At 54.7% G+C, this 15,293-nt stretch overlaps 1 protein-coding gene across 1 annotated transcript in view; it reads right to left on the reverse strand.

Annotated features, from left to right (window-relative positions):
- Positions 1–5,288: 5,288 nt before the first annotated feature.
- Positions 5,289–15,293, reverse strand: part of SETD1A (SET domain containing 1A, histone lysine methyltransferase) — a 37,525-nt gene continuing 27,520 nt past the window's right edge. Inside the window, exons 18-19 of the mRNA XM_069735050.1 lie at positions 6,463–6,600; positions 5,289–6,363 (exon numbers count right to left, since the gene is read on the reverse strand). Coding sequence (XP_069591151.1) covers positions 6,190–6,363; positions 6,463–6,600 — 312 coding nt within the window. The 3' untranslated portion in view covers positions 5,289–6,189. The remainder of the gene's footprint in view (positions 6,364–6,462; positions 6,601–15,293) is intronic.

Raw genomic sequence — 15,293 nt, forward strand, 5'->3', positions numbered from 1 at the left:
GATACTGATGATGGAGGAGACGGGCGGTCACCAGATACTGATGATGGAGGTGACGGGCGATCACCAGATACTGATGATGGAGGTGACGGGCAATCACCAGATACTGATGATGGAGGTGAGGGGCGGTCACCAGATACTGATGATGGAGGTGACGGGCGGTCACCAGATACTGATGATGGAGGTGACGGGCGGTCACCAGATACTGATGATGGAGGAGACGGGCGGTCACCAGATACTGATGATGGAGGAGACGGGCGGTCACCAGATACTGATGATGGAGGTGACGGGCGATCACCAGATACTGATGATGGAGGAGACGGGCGGTCACCAGATACTGATGATGGAGGTGACGGGCGATCACCAGATACTGATGATGGAGGTGACGGGCAATCACCAGATACTGATGATGGAGGTGAGGGGCGGTCACCAGATACTGATGATGGAGGTGACGGGCGGTCACCAGATACTGATGATGGAGGAGACGGGTGGTCACCAGATACTGATGATGGAGGAGACGGGTGGTCACCAGATACTGATGATGGAGGAGACGGGCGGTCACCAGATACTGATGATAGAGGTGACGGGCGGTCACCAGATACTAATGATGGAGGTGAGGGGCGGTCACCAGATACTGATCATGGAGGTGACGGGCGGTCACCAGATACTGATGATGGAGGTGACGGGCGATCACCAGATACTGATGATGGAGGCGACGGGCGGTCACCAGATGCTGATGATGGAGGAGACGGGCGGTCACCAGATACTGATGATGGAGGTGACGGGCGGTCACCAGATGCTGATGATGGAGGAGACGGGCGGTCACCAGATACTGATGATGGAGGTGACGGGCGGTCACCAGATACTGATGATGGAGGTGAAGGGTGGTCACCAGATACTGATGATGGAGGTGACGGGCGGTCACCAGATACTGATGATGGAGGTGAAGGGTGGTCACCAGATACTGATGATGGAGGAGACGGGCGGTCACCAGATACTGATGATGGAGGTGACGGGCGGTCACCAGATACTGATGATGGAGGAGACGGGCGGTCACCAGATACTGATGGAGGAGACGGGCGGTCACCAGATACTGATGGAGGAGACGGGCGGTCACCAGCCACTGCTGCTTTACATTTCTCTTTTCGGCAGCCACTTTCCTTTCTGTCCGTTACAATCACTTCTGTCTGACGCTTGTGACTCTGCAGCACTTATTCGGCTGCTGTCCATCGCTACCACCGCCCTGTGTTAACCCTTTATAGAAGGGTCAGGATCGTGCTGTAAATGACCTCATGTTGGCGCAGACGTTCCAGCTGGGCGGATATTCATTACTGTAACCTTCAGGATGCCCCCATCCCACGCAGGTCTCCAGCGCTGTAACCGAAGGCGCTCACACCCAGGGATGTCACCGCAGAAAGCTACACACCATGTGCACATACTTTACAAGTCATGATATCTTCTACTCCAGTCACAACAAGAGCAGCATTCAAAGGATGTATCATGGTTTCTACTCCAGTCACTTCCCAAGCTGCGCAGACAATTCTAGCCGGACAGTCCCGGATTATTAGCAGCGCCCTGCGGTCTTCACACCATTCTGGTTTCTTCACAGACAATAGTCATGCAGGTGGAAGAGCAGGAGGCAGATCCCAGGGTCACGTCTGAGATACTGTCCGCCTGATCGGAGATTAAGGAGATCAAAAATCACTTTAAATAAGATTCTGTCTTCCTGCAGCCACCACTAGGGGGAGCTCTCACCACAGATCTCTATCTACATGCAGTGAGCTCCCCCTAGTGGTGACCAAACGTGTAACTACATCTCTGCCGTGCAACGGAGCGTGCCCACAGACTGACAGGACCGGTGAACGATTGCAGCTCCGGATGTGACTAAGGCAACATGCAGAACGCAACAGCAGAACTATTACTGCAGCCCTGGATGTGACTGGAGAATTGGCCAGAAGAGCAAAACTGTGGCTGCAGCTTTAGCTAGCACTAGAGTACCAGTGTATTTCTGCAGCTTTGGAAGTGATAGGAGTACTATGTGCCAAGTAAGGGTACGTTCACATTTGCGGTTTGCGCCGCAGCGTCGCCGCAACAAAACGCATGCGTCGTGCGGCCCTATCTTTAACATTGGCGCCGCATGTGCATGCGTTGTGTTGCGTTTTACGCCGCATGCGGCGTTAGGGCGCACCTGTCTGGGCGCGGCAAACGCAACATGTTGGATTTTTTGTGCGGCGCCGACCTTTTAAAAAACGCATGCGTTGTGCGGCCCTATCTTTAACATTGGCGCCGCATGGGGCCGCATGTGCATGCGTTTTGCTGCGTTTTTGTTTGCGTTGTGCGTTGCGGCGACGACGCTGCGGCGCACAACGCAAATGTGAACTTAGACTAACAGTTGAACTGCTTCTGCATAACAGGACAAAACAGAAAAATTATGACTGCAGCTTTGGCTGGGACTAGGGTAATATACACAAAGTCAAACTACTTCTACAGCTCTGGGTAGTACTGGAGTATAGCAGCTGAACACTACTGTGAATACTGCTTTGGCTGTAACTAGAGTAAAAGTCTGTTTCTGCAGCTCTGGATTTGATTGGCGTATAACAGCAGGACCGTGACTGCAGCTTTGGCTGTGACTAGAGTAGTATTCACAAAGCAATTTTGTTTCTGCAGCTCTAGCTGGTGACTGGAGTATAAAAGCAGGATTTTGGACTTCAGCTTTGGATGTGATTACGTTTATTTCGAGTGAAACAGCATTATTACGACTCCAGCTTTGGAGGTGACTAGAGTAGTATACACAAAGTGTTGCTGCAGCTTTGGCTGTGACTGGAGTATAAGAACAGGATGCGATTACAGTAGGTTTCTGCAGCTCTGGCTGTGACACAGCAGGATTTTCACTGCAGCTTTGCACGTGACTAGAGTCGGTTGGTTTCTGCAGCTTTGGCTGTGACATAGCAGGATTTTCACTGCAGCTTTGCATGTGACTAGAGTCAGTTTGTTTCTACAGCTCTGGCTGTGACACAGCAGGATTTTCACTGCAGCTTTGCACATGACTAGAGTCGGTTTGTTTCTGCAGCTCTGGCTGTGACAGCAGGATTTTCACTGCAGCTTTGCACATGACTAGAGTCGGTTTGTTTCTGCAGCTCTGGCTGTGACAGCAGGATTTTCACTGCAGCTTTGCACATGACTAGAGTCGGTTTGTTTCTGCAGCTCTGGCTGTGACACAGCAGGATTTTCACTGCAGCTTTGCACATGACTAGAGTCGGTTTGTTTCTGCAGCTCTGGCTGTGACTGGGGGGCTCACTCTTCTGTGGGTCTGTAGTTTGGGCAGCAGGACGCCCCCCGGTGGAGGATCCGGGCTCTGCACACACATCTGGGGCCAGTAACGGCCACATTCGCACCTGAATAAACAGGATGAGCGCAGTCAGATACTGATCATCCACAGGCCGCACACGTCACTGCGCAGGCGGCCGCCAGGTCCCGGGACGTCGGTGCACGCGGGGGACACACAGATGAGTGACATTGCAGGAGAACAGCGCTTCTAGAAGATGAATTTTGGGGGCTGAAAACTCCACATGTGAACGAAGAATTATACAAGGGAACGAGGACAAACGGCAGCGGGAAACGTGCGGTGTGAACCTGGACAAGCAGCGGGGGCGACATCACACAAACCCCAGGAAGATTCTCGCAGGGAAGCCGACGTCTGCTGTGGATTCTCGCTTCCCGTCCGTTCTCACTTCTGCAGCGGATTCTTCAGCGCTCGCACCATAGGGCGCTGTGCACAGGGAGGTTTGGGGTTTTTTTAAATTTTTTTAGGAAAGACCGAGGCTTTATTGTTTCGCTCCAAGAGGGAAAAATCCGGATCAGATTTGCTGCATATTAGGACTTGTGCAATGGCAGGCAGAGGGGGTTTTACAGACAGTGATTACCACAGACGGGGACGGGCGGGTTCTGGATGAGGAACAGACTTCGATTTACTAAACTTCCTGCAACTTCTAGGAAACCTGCGGATGAGGGAAGTGATGTGAAACGCGTCTGTGGAGGAAACACTTGCACAAACGTCTTGCACATCACGTTAATCTTCAGCAGGTTCTTACCATCATCCTCCAGTTCAAGAGCAATGGACTGGGAGTCACACGAAGCCCATTACGGTTCCCCCAGACTATGCAAGAAAACTCCACACAGGAAGTGATGTGAAACACGTGTGAAGGAAACATATGGAAACACCTCGCACATCACCCTAATCTTCAGCAGGTTCTCACCATCAGCCTTCAGTTCAAAAGCAATGGACTGGGAGTCACTCGTAGCCCATTACGGTTCCCCCAGACTATGCAAGAAAACTCCACACAGGAAGTGATGTGAAACACGTGTGAAGGAAACATATGGAAACACCTCGCACATCACCCTAATCTTCAGCAGGTTCTCACCATCAGCCTTCAGTTCAAAAGCAATGGACTGGGAGTCACTCGTAGCCCATTACGGTTCCCCCAGACTATGCAAGAAAACTCCAGACAGGAAGTTGAAGTGAAGCACGTCTGAAGGAAACATATAGAAACGCCTCGCACATCACTCTAATCTTCAGATTCTCACCATCACCCTCCAGTACAAGAGCAGTGGGCCGAGAGTCACACGGAGCCCATTGGGGTGAACACAGAGCCCACTATGGCTCCTCCAGACGTTGCAGGAAACGTCCAGAAGGAGGAAGCGATGTGAAACGTTTCTGTGAAGGAAACATTTGCACACACATCTTGAACATCACCCTAATCTTCAGCAGGCTCAGATCTCTGGGGTTTCATGATGCCCCCTCTGAGGCATCATGAGGGAACTTAGAGGATTTTTTGAAGAAGCAGAATCATATCTTGAACGTTAGGTCAATATCTGCTCCTGCATCCGTGTCATCCAGTCATCACTTCTGCATCCCGCATTCTCAGTGCCCATCGCCTTACTAGGACCAGAGCCGTCATGAGCACGCGGGGTCTTAGTAAGGACAAGGGCTGCCCAGGATGGTGGGTGCCAGAGATGACCGGACATTGCACCAGGGCAGCACAATCCTCTTTGCTCTTCCCCATCAGACTGCACAGGATGGTCAGTGACTGTCACTCGATGCTCTGCAAGGAAGACACTCTGCAATCATCTGATACACCCGACCTTGCTCTTTGCCCGGCCTTGAGATAAGCGGTGACGCCGTCACCTCTGACCGTACTCCCAGGAGATGCAGAGTCAAGGTCTCCGTCTGTCCAATCACTGCAGCTTATCTCGTCCTCCCCCCTCTGAAATAACGAGGCAGACGCGGGAGCGTACGTAATAAACTCGTGTTTCTACAAGAAACAAAGCAGTTAATATACAGAATATACAACATTCTCAAGCCCTGAGCCCCTCCGCCCTCCCCGACCCCCCACGGGTACAACAGTGGCGTCTGCCACGCCGAACGTCAACGGCACAAACAGGGGGAGGAGAAACAGAAAAGGGAAATATCTGCAGAGCGACGCTGCTCCCCCTCCGGCTTAAAATAATAATGGCCACTGAATTAAGTAAATTATGGACCCCCTGAAGGCTCGTCCTCTGCCAATACGGACCCCCGGAGGGCGGAGCGTCGTTTCAATCTTAAAATCCAATTGGAATAAATAAAACAATAAAAACCAATCGGGGGGGGAAAAAAAAGCTAAAATGTGACGTCGGCGCGGCGATACCGTGCGTGGCGGATCTGTAGACACTCAGCGTCGCTGCACGCCACGCACAGGGCAGGGTCTACATCACAGCTGCGGGGTCGTCGCAGACTCAGCTCTGGGGGCTATGTACAGGGCGTAGTGTATATACAGAGACAAGGGGTGACTTGTGCGTTCTGGGGTCGGGGTCCGGAGGGTCTTGGGCTTTGAGGTCGGCGATGGGGGGGGCTGGGAGGGTCTGGATCTCTCGCCCGTTGCCCGCCATAAATAACATAATCCCAGAAAGGAATAAAAAAACAGAAAACTAAAAATGTATAGAAAAAAAAAGGGAACAAAAAAATAAAAAAAAATAACCTATACATGAAGAACTTGGTGACGGCATGAAGTGAGCGGGGAGCTCGGCATCAACGCGCTCAGGCGTCGTGTTAAAGTGCCACGGACGGGTCAGGCTGGAAACTAAACATGGCCGCCACTGTACCGGTAAATGCCCCCCGCGCTCCGTCCACACCGGGGGCCGCACGAGCCTTTGGCGTTAGTTCAGGGTGCCCCGGCAGTTCTCGGTGCCGCACAGGCAGGGAATCTTGTTCTCCTCGATGGGGAACTTGTAGTCGTAGGTGATCTCCTCGTTGATGCCGATCGGCTGCTTGGAGTAGATGACGATCTTCTTCTGCGACTCGATGGTGATGACTTTGGCGTAACAATTAGGCTGCAATGGAACGAAGAAGAAGTGTAAAAGGGAGCGGACGCCGTGTGCAGCCAATCGTTGGGCAGCTCGCTGGCATGTGACCGGCCGGCGGCGGCTTACCGTGCAGCAGTGGTTTATGAAACGCGCCAGGTTTCCACTTTTGGTTGCGTCTATGATGGTCTCGTGGTCCACGCGGAACAGGTAGCTGCTGCCGATCCCCTCCTGTGCGTAGCGCTTCTCCTTCATGTCGGCTACGACCTGCACAGACAGCGCGTTACAGCACACCGATATCACAGCTGCAGACTTGTTACAGTGTGTCAGCCGTGCCCCGCTGTGATAAGGACTGGCCCTTTAAGTTTATCATTCTGCTGCTCCGTCCTCAAGAGCTCACAATCTAATCTGCCCATTACAAATGCGGAAAGACCAGATGTGATCCATCCACACACAGAAGCCAACAGGGCGGACAACTGGTCCCAGCAGACAGAACCTCCCCGACCTAATCCGGAGGGAACTCACCAGGCCAAGAAGTGCGAGCAACTGCCGGACACTACTACCACGCACCAACGCCCCGCTGCCTGGGATGATGGGAGTTGTGGTCCCGCACAGATCCCTAATACTACCCCACACCATCGCCCCGCTGCCTGTGATGATGGGAGTTGTGGTCCCGCACAGATCCCTAATACTACCCCACACCATCGCCCCGCTGCCTGTGATGATGGGAGTTGTGGTCCTACACAGATCCTAATACTACCCCACACCATCAGCCCCGCTGCCTGTGATGATGGGAGTTGTGGTCCCGCACAGATCCCTAATACTACCCCACACCATCAGCCCCGCTGCCTGTGATGATGGGAGTTGTGGTCCCGCACAGATCCCTAATACTACCCCACACCATCGCCCCGCTGCCTGTGATGATGGGAGTTGTGGTCCTACACAGATCCTAATACTACCCCACACCATCAGCCCCGCTGCCTGTGATGATGGGAGTTGTGGTCCCGCACAGATCCCTAATACTACCCCACACCATCAGCCCCGCTGCCTGTGATGATGGGAGTTGTGGTCCCGCACAGATCCCTAATACTACCCCACACCATCGCCCCGCTGCCTGTGATGATGGGAGTTGTGGTCCCGCACAGATCCCTAATACTACCCCACACCATCGCCCCGCTGCCTGTGATGATGGGAGTTGTGGTCCCGCACAGATCCCTAATACTACCCCACACCATCAGCCCCGCTGCCTGGGATGATGGGAGTTGTGGTCCTACACAGATCCTAATACTACCCCGTACCATCAGCCCCGCTGCCTGTGATGATGGGAATTGTGGTCCCGCATAGATCCCCAATACTACCCCACACCATCAGCCCTGCTGCCTGGGATGATGGGAGTTGTGGTCCCGCATAGATCCCCAATACTACCCCACACCATCAGCCCCGCTGCCTGGGATGATGGGAGTTGTGGTCCTACACAGATCCCTAATACTACCCCGCAGCATCAGCCCCGCTGCCTGGGATGATGGGAGTTGTGGTCCCGCATAGATCCCTAATACTACCCCGTACCATCAGCCCCGCTGCCTGGGATGATGGGTGTTGTGGTCCTACAAAGATCCTAATACTACCCCACACCATGAGCCCCGCTGCCTTGGATGATGGGAGTTGTGGTCCTACACAGATCCCTAATACTACCCCGCAGCATCAGCCCCGCTGCCTGGGATGATGGGAGTTGTGGTCCTACACAGATCCCTAATACTACCCCGCAGCATCAGCCCCGCTGCCTGGGATGATGGGAGTTGTGGTCCCGCATAGATCCCCAATACTACCCCACACCATCAGCCCCGCTGCCTGGGATGATGGGAGTTGTGGTCCTACACAGATCCCTAATACTACCCCGCAGCATCAGCCCCGCTGCCTGGGATGATGGGAGTTGTGGTCCCGCATAGATCCCTAATACTACCCCGTACCATCAGCCCCGCTGCCTGGGATGATGGGTGTTGTGGTCCTACAAAGATCCTAATACTACCCCACACCATGAGCCCCGCTGCCTTGGATGATGGGAGTTGTGGTCCTACACAGATCCCTAATACTACCCCGCAGCATCAGCCCCGCTGCCTGGGATGATGGGAGTTGTGGTCCTACACAGATCCCTAATACTACCCCGCAGCATCAGCCCCGCTGCCTGGGATGATGGGAGTTGTGGTCCTACACAGATCCCTAATACTACCCCGTACCATCAGCCCCGCTGCCTGGGATGATGGGAATTGTGGTCCCGCATGGATCCCTAATACTACCCCGTACCATCAGCCCCCCTGCCTGGGATGATGGGAGTTGTGGTCCTACACAGATCCCTAATACTACCCCGCAGCATCAGCCCCGCTGCCTGGGATGATGGGAGTTGTGGTCCCGCATAGATCCCCAATACTACCACACACCATCAGCCCCGCTGCCTGGGATGATGGGAGTTGTGGTCCTACACAGATCCCTAATACTACCCCGCAGCATCAGCCCCGCTGCCTGGGATGATGGGAGTTGTGGTCCCGCATAGATCCCTAATACTACCCCGTACCATCAGCCCCGCTGCCTGGGATGATGGGAGTTGTGGTCCCGCATAGATCCCTAATACTACCCCACACCATCAGCACCGCTGCCTGGGATGATGGGAGTTGTGGTCCCGCATAGATCCCTAATACTACCCCACACCATCAGCCTCGCTGCCTGGGATGATGGGAGTTGTGGTCCCGCATAGATCCCTAATACTACCACACACCATGAGCCCCGCTGCCTGGGATGATGGGAGTTGTGGTCCTACACAGATCCCTAATACTACCCCGTACCATCAGCCCCGCTGCCTTGGATGATGGGAGTTGTGGTCCTACACAGATCCCTAATACTACCCCACACCATCAGCCTCGCTGCCTGGGATGATGGGAGTTGTGGTCCTATACAGATCCCTAATACTACCCCACACCATGAGCCCCGCTGCCTGTGATGATGGGAGTTGTGGTCCTATACAGATCCCTAATACTACCCCACACCATCAGCCCTGCTGCCTGGGATGATGGGAGTTGTGGTCCCGCATAGATCCCTAATACTACCCCGCAGCATCAGCCCCGCTGCCTGGGATGATGGGAGTTGTGGTCCTACACAGATCCCTAATACTACCCCACACCATCAGCCCCGCTGCCTTGGATGATGGGAGTTGTGGTCCCGCATAGATCCCCAATACTACCCCACACCATCAGCCCCGCTGCCTGGGATGATGGGAGTTGTGGTCCTACACAGATCCCTAATACTACCCCGCAGCATCAGCCCCGCTGCCTTGGATGATGGGAGTTGTGGTCCTACACAGATCCCTAATACTACCCCACACCATCAGCCCCGCTGCCTTGGATGATGGGAGTTGTGGTCCTACACAGATCCTAATACTACCCCACACCATGAGCCCTGCTGCCTTGGATGATGGGAGTTGTGGTCCTATACAGATCCCTAATACTACCCCGCAGCATCAGACCCGCTGCCTGGGATGATGGGAGTTGTGGTCCCGCATAGATCCCTAATACTACCCTGTACCATCAGCCCCGCTGCCTGGGATGATGGGAATTGTGGTCCTATACAGATCCCTAATACTACCCCGTACCATCAGCCCCGCTGCCTGGGATGATGGGAGTTGTGGTCCTATACAGATCCCTAATACTACCCCACACCATCAGCCCCGCTGCCTGGGATGATGGGAGTTGTGGTCCTACACAGATCCTAATACTACCCCACACCATCAGCCCCGCTGCCTGGGATGATGGGAGTTGTGGTCCTATACAGATCCCTAATACTACCCCACACCATGAGCCCCGCTGCCTGGGATGATGGGAGTTGTGGTCCTATACAGATCCCTAATACTACCCCACACCATCAGCCTCGCTGCCTGGGATGATGGGAGTTGTGGTCCTATACAGATCCCTAATACTACCCCACACCATGAGCCCCGCTGCCTGGGATGATGGGAGTTGTGGTCCTACACAGATCCCTAATACTACCCCACACCATGAGCCCCGCTGCCTGGGATGATGGGAGTTGTGGTCCTATACAGATCCCTAATACTACCCCACACCATGAGCCCCGCTGCCTGGGATGATGGGAGTTGTGGTCCTACACAGATCCCTAATACTACCCCACACCATCAGCCCCGCTGCCTGTGATGATGGGAGTTGTGGTCCTACACAGATCCCTAATACTACCCCACACCATCAGCCCTGCTGCCTGGAATGATGGGAGTTGTGGTCCCGCATAGATCCCTAATACTACCCCACACCATCAGCCCCGCTGCCTGTGATGATGGGAGTTGTGGTCCCGCACAGATCCCTAATACTACCCCACACCATCGCCCCGCTGCCTGTGATGATGGGAGTTGTGGTCCCGCACAGATCCCTAATACTACCCCACACCATCGCCCCGCTGCCTGTGATGATGGGAGTTGTGGTCCCGCACAGATCCCTAATACTACCCCACACCATCAGCCCCGCTGCCTGGGATGATGGGAGTTGTGGTCCTACACAGATCCTAATACTACCCCGTACCATCAGCCCCGCTGCCTGTGATGATGGGAATTGTGGTCCCGCATAGATCCCCAATACTACCCCACACCATCAGCCCCGCTGCCTGGGATGATGGGTGTTGTGGTCCTACAAAGATCCTAATACTACCCCACACCATGAGCCCCGCTGCCTTGGATGATGGGAGTTGTGGTCCTACACAGATCCTAATACTACCCCGCAGCATCAGCCCCGCTGCCTGGGATGATGGGAGTTGTGGTCCTACACAGATCCCTAATACTACCCCGCAGCATCAGCCCCGCTGCCTGGGATGATGGGAGTTGTGGTCCCGCATAGATCCCTAATACTACCCCGTACCATCAGCCCCGCTGCCTGGGATGATGGGAATTGTGGTCCCGCATGGATCCCTAATACTACCCCGTACCATCAGCCCCCCTGCCTGGGATGATGGGAGTTGTGGTCCTACACAGATCCCTAATACTACCCCGCAGCATCAGCCCCGCTGCCTGGGATGATGGGAGTTGTGGTCCCGCATAGATCCCCAATACTACCACACACCATCAGCCCCGCTGCCTGGGATGATGGGAGTTGTGGTCCTACACAGATCCCTAATACTACCCCGCAGCATCAGCCCCGCTGCCTGGGATGATGGGAGTTGTGGTCCCGCATAGATCCCTAATACTACCCCGTGCCATCAGCCCCGCTGCCTGGGATGATGGGAGTTGTGGTCCCGCATAGATCCCTAATACTACCCCACACCATCAGCACCGCTGCCTGGGATGATGGGAGTTGTGGTCCCGCATAGATCCCTAATACTACCACACACCATGAGCCCCGCTGCCTGGGATGATGGGAGTTGTGGTCCTATACAGATCCCTAATACTACCCCACACCATCAGCCCTGCTGCCTGGGATGATGGGAGTTGTGGTCCTACACAGATCCCTAATACTACCCCACACCATCAGCCCCGCTGCCTTGGATGATGGGAGTTGTGGTCCCGCATAGATCCCCAATACTACCCCACACCATCAGCCCCGCTGCCTTGGATGATGGGAGTTGTGGTCCTACACAGATCCCTAATACTACCCCACACCATCAGCCCCGCTGCCTTGGATGATGGGAGTTGTGGTCCTACACAGATCCTAATACTACCCCACACCATGAGCCCTGCTGCCTTGGATGATGGGAGTTGTGGTCCTATACAGATCCCTAATACTACCCCGCAGCATCAGACCCGCTGCCTGGGATGATGGGAGTTGTGGTCCCGCATAGATCCCTAATACTACCCCGTACCATCAGCCCCGCTGCCTGGGATGATGGGAATTGTGGTCCTATACAGATCCCTAATACTACCCCGTACCATCAGCCCCGCTGCCTGGGATGATGGGAGTTGTGGTCCTACACAGATCCTAATACTACCCCACACCATGAGCCCTGCTGCCTTGGATGATGGGAGTTGTGGTCCTATACAGATCCCTAATACTACCCCACACCATGAGCCCCGCTGCCTGGGATGATGGGAGTTGTGGTCCTACACAGATCCCTAATACTACCCCACACCATGAGCCCCGCTGCCTGGGATGATGGGAGTTGTGGTCCTATACAGATCCCTAATACTACCCCACACCATCAGCCTCGCTGCCTGGGATGATGGGAGTTGTGGTCCTATACAGATCCCTAATACTACCCCACACCATGAGCCCCGCTGCCTGGGATGATGGGAGTTGTGGTCCTACACAGATCCCTAATACTACCCCACACCATCAGCCCCGCTGCCTGTGATGATGGGAGTTGTGGTCCTACACAGATCCCTAATACTACCCCACACCATCAGCCCTGCTGCCTGGAATGATGGGAGTTGTGGTCCCGCATAGATCCCTAATACTACCCCACACCATCAGCCCCGCTGCCTGTGATGATGGGAGTTGTGGTCCCGCACAGATCCCTAATACTACCCCACACCATCGCCCCGCTGCCTGTGATGATGGGAGTTGTGGTCCCGCACAGATCCCTAATACTACCCCACACCATCGCCCCGCTGCCTGTGATGATGGGAGTTGTGGTCCCGCACAGATCCCCAATACTACCCCACACCATCAGCCCCGCTGCCTGGGATGATGGGAGTTGTGGTCCTACACAGATCCTAATACTACCCCGTACCATCAGCCCCGCTGCCTGTGATGATGGGAATTGTGGTCCCGCATAGATCCCCAATACTACCCCACACCATCAGCCCCGCTGCCTGGGATGATGGGAGTTGTGGTCCCGCATAGATCCCCAATACTACCCCACACCATCAGCCCCGCTGCCTGGGATGATGGGAGTTGTGGTCCTACACAGATCCCTAATACTACCCCGCAGCATCAGCCCCGCTGCCTGGGATGATGGGAGTTGTGGTCCCGCATAGATCCCTAATACTACCCCGTACCATCAGCCCCGCTGCCTGGGATGATGGGTGTTGTGGTCCTACAAAGATCCTAATACTACCCCACACCATGAGCCCCGCTGCCTTGGATGATGGGAGTTGTGGTCCTACACAGATCCCTAATACTACCCCGCAGCATCAGCCCCGCTGCCTGGGATGATGGGAGTTGTGGTCCTACACAGATCCCTAATACTACCCCGCAGCATCAGCCCCGCTGCCTGGGATGATGGGAGTTGTGGTCCCGCATAGATCCCTAATACTACCCCGTACCATCAGCCCCGCTGCCTGGGATGATGGGAATTGTGGTCCCGCATGGATCCCTAATACTACCCCACACCATGAGCCCTGCTGCCTGGGATGATGGGAGTTGTGGTCCCGCATAGATCCCCAATACTACCACACACCATCAGCCCCGCTGCCTGGGATGATGGGAGTTGTGGTCCTACACAGATCCCTAATACTACCCCACACCATCAGCCCTGCTGCCTGGAATGATGGGAGTTGTGGTCCCGCATAGATCCCTAATACTACCCCGTACCATCAGCCCCGCTGCCTGGGATGATGGGAGTTGTGGTCCCGCATAGATCCCTAATACTACCCCACACCATCAGCACCGCTGCCTGGGATGATGGGAGTTGTGGTCCCGCATAGATCCCTAATACTACCACACACCATGAGCCCCGCTGCCTGGGATGATGGGAGTTGTGGTCCTACACAGATCCCTAATACTACCCCGTACCATCAGCCCCGCTGCCTTGGATGATGGGAGTTGTGGTCCTACACAGATCCCTAATACTACCCCACACCATCAGCCTCGCTGCCTGGGATGATGGGAGTTGTGGTCCTATACAGATCCCTAATACTACCCCACACCATGAGCCCCGCTGCCTGTGATGATGGGAGTTGTGGTCCTATACAGATCCCTAATACTACCCCACACCATCAGCCCTGCTGCCTGGGATGATGGGAGTTGTGGTCCCGCATAGATCCCTAATACTACCCCACACCATCAGCCCCGCTGCCTTGGATGATGGGAGTTGTGGTCCCGCATAGATCCCCAATACTACCCCACACCATCAGCCCCGCTGCCTGGGATGATGGGAGTTGTGGTCCTACACAGATCCCTAATACTACCCCGCAGCATCAGCCCCGCTGCCTTGGATGATGGGAGTTGTGGTCCTACACAGATCCCTAATACTACCCCACACCATCAGCCCCGCTGCCTTGGATGATGGGAGTTGTGGTCCTACACAGATCCTAATACTACCCCACACCATGAGCCCTGCTGCCTTGGATGATGGGAGTTGTGGTCCTATACAGATCCCTAATACTACCCTGTACCATCAGCCCCGCTGCCTGGGATGATGGGAATTGTGGTCCTATACAGATCCCTAATACTACCCCGTACCATCAGCCCCGCTGCCTGGGATGATGGGAGTTGTGGTCCTATACAGATCCCTAATACTACCCCACACCATGAGCCCCGCTGCCTGGGATGATGGGAGTTGTGGTCCTATACAGATCCCTAATACTACCCCACACCATCAGCCCCGCTGCCTGGGATGATGGGAGTTGTGGTCCTACACAGATCCCTAATACTACCCCACACCATCAGCCCCGCTGCCTGTGATGATGGGAGTTGTGGTCCTACACAGATCCCTAATACTACCCCACACCATCAGCCCTGCTGCCTGGAATGATGGGAGTTGTGGTCCCGCATAGATCCCTAATACTACCCCACACCATCAGCTCCCCTGCCTGGGATTATGGGAGTTGTGGTCCTACACAGATCCCTAATACTACCCCACACCATCAGCCCTGCTGCCTGGAATGATGGGAGTTGTGGTCCCGCATAGATCCCTAATACTACCCCACACCATCAGCTCCCCTGCCTGGGATGATGGGAGTTGTGGTCCTATACAGATCCCTAATACTACCCCACACCATCAGCCCCGCTGCCTGTGATGATGGGAGTTGTGGTCCT

The sequence above is a fragment of the Ranitomeya imitator genome, chromosome 7 (assembly GCF_032444005.1).
Source record: "Ranitomeya imitator isolate aRanImi1 chromosome 7, aRanImi1.pri, whole genome shotgun sequence".
Taxonomy (NCBI): Eukaryota; Metazoa; Chordata; class Amphibia; order Anura; family Dendrobatidae; genus Ranitomeya; species Ranitomeya imitator.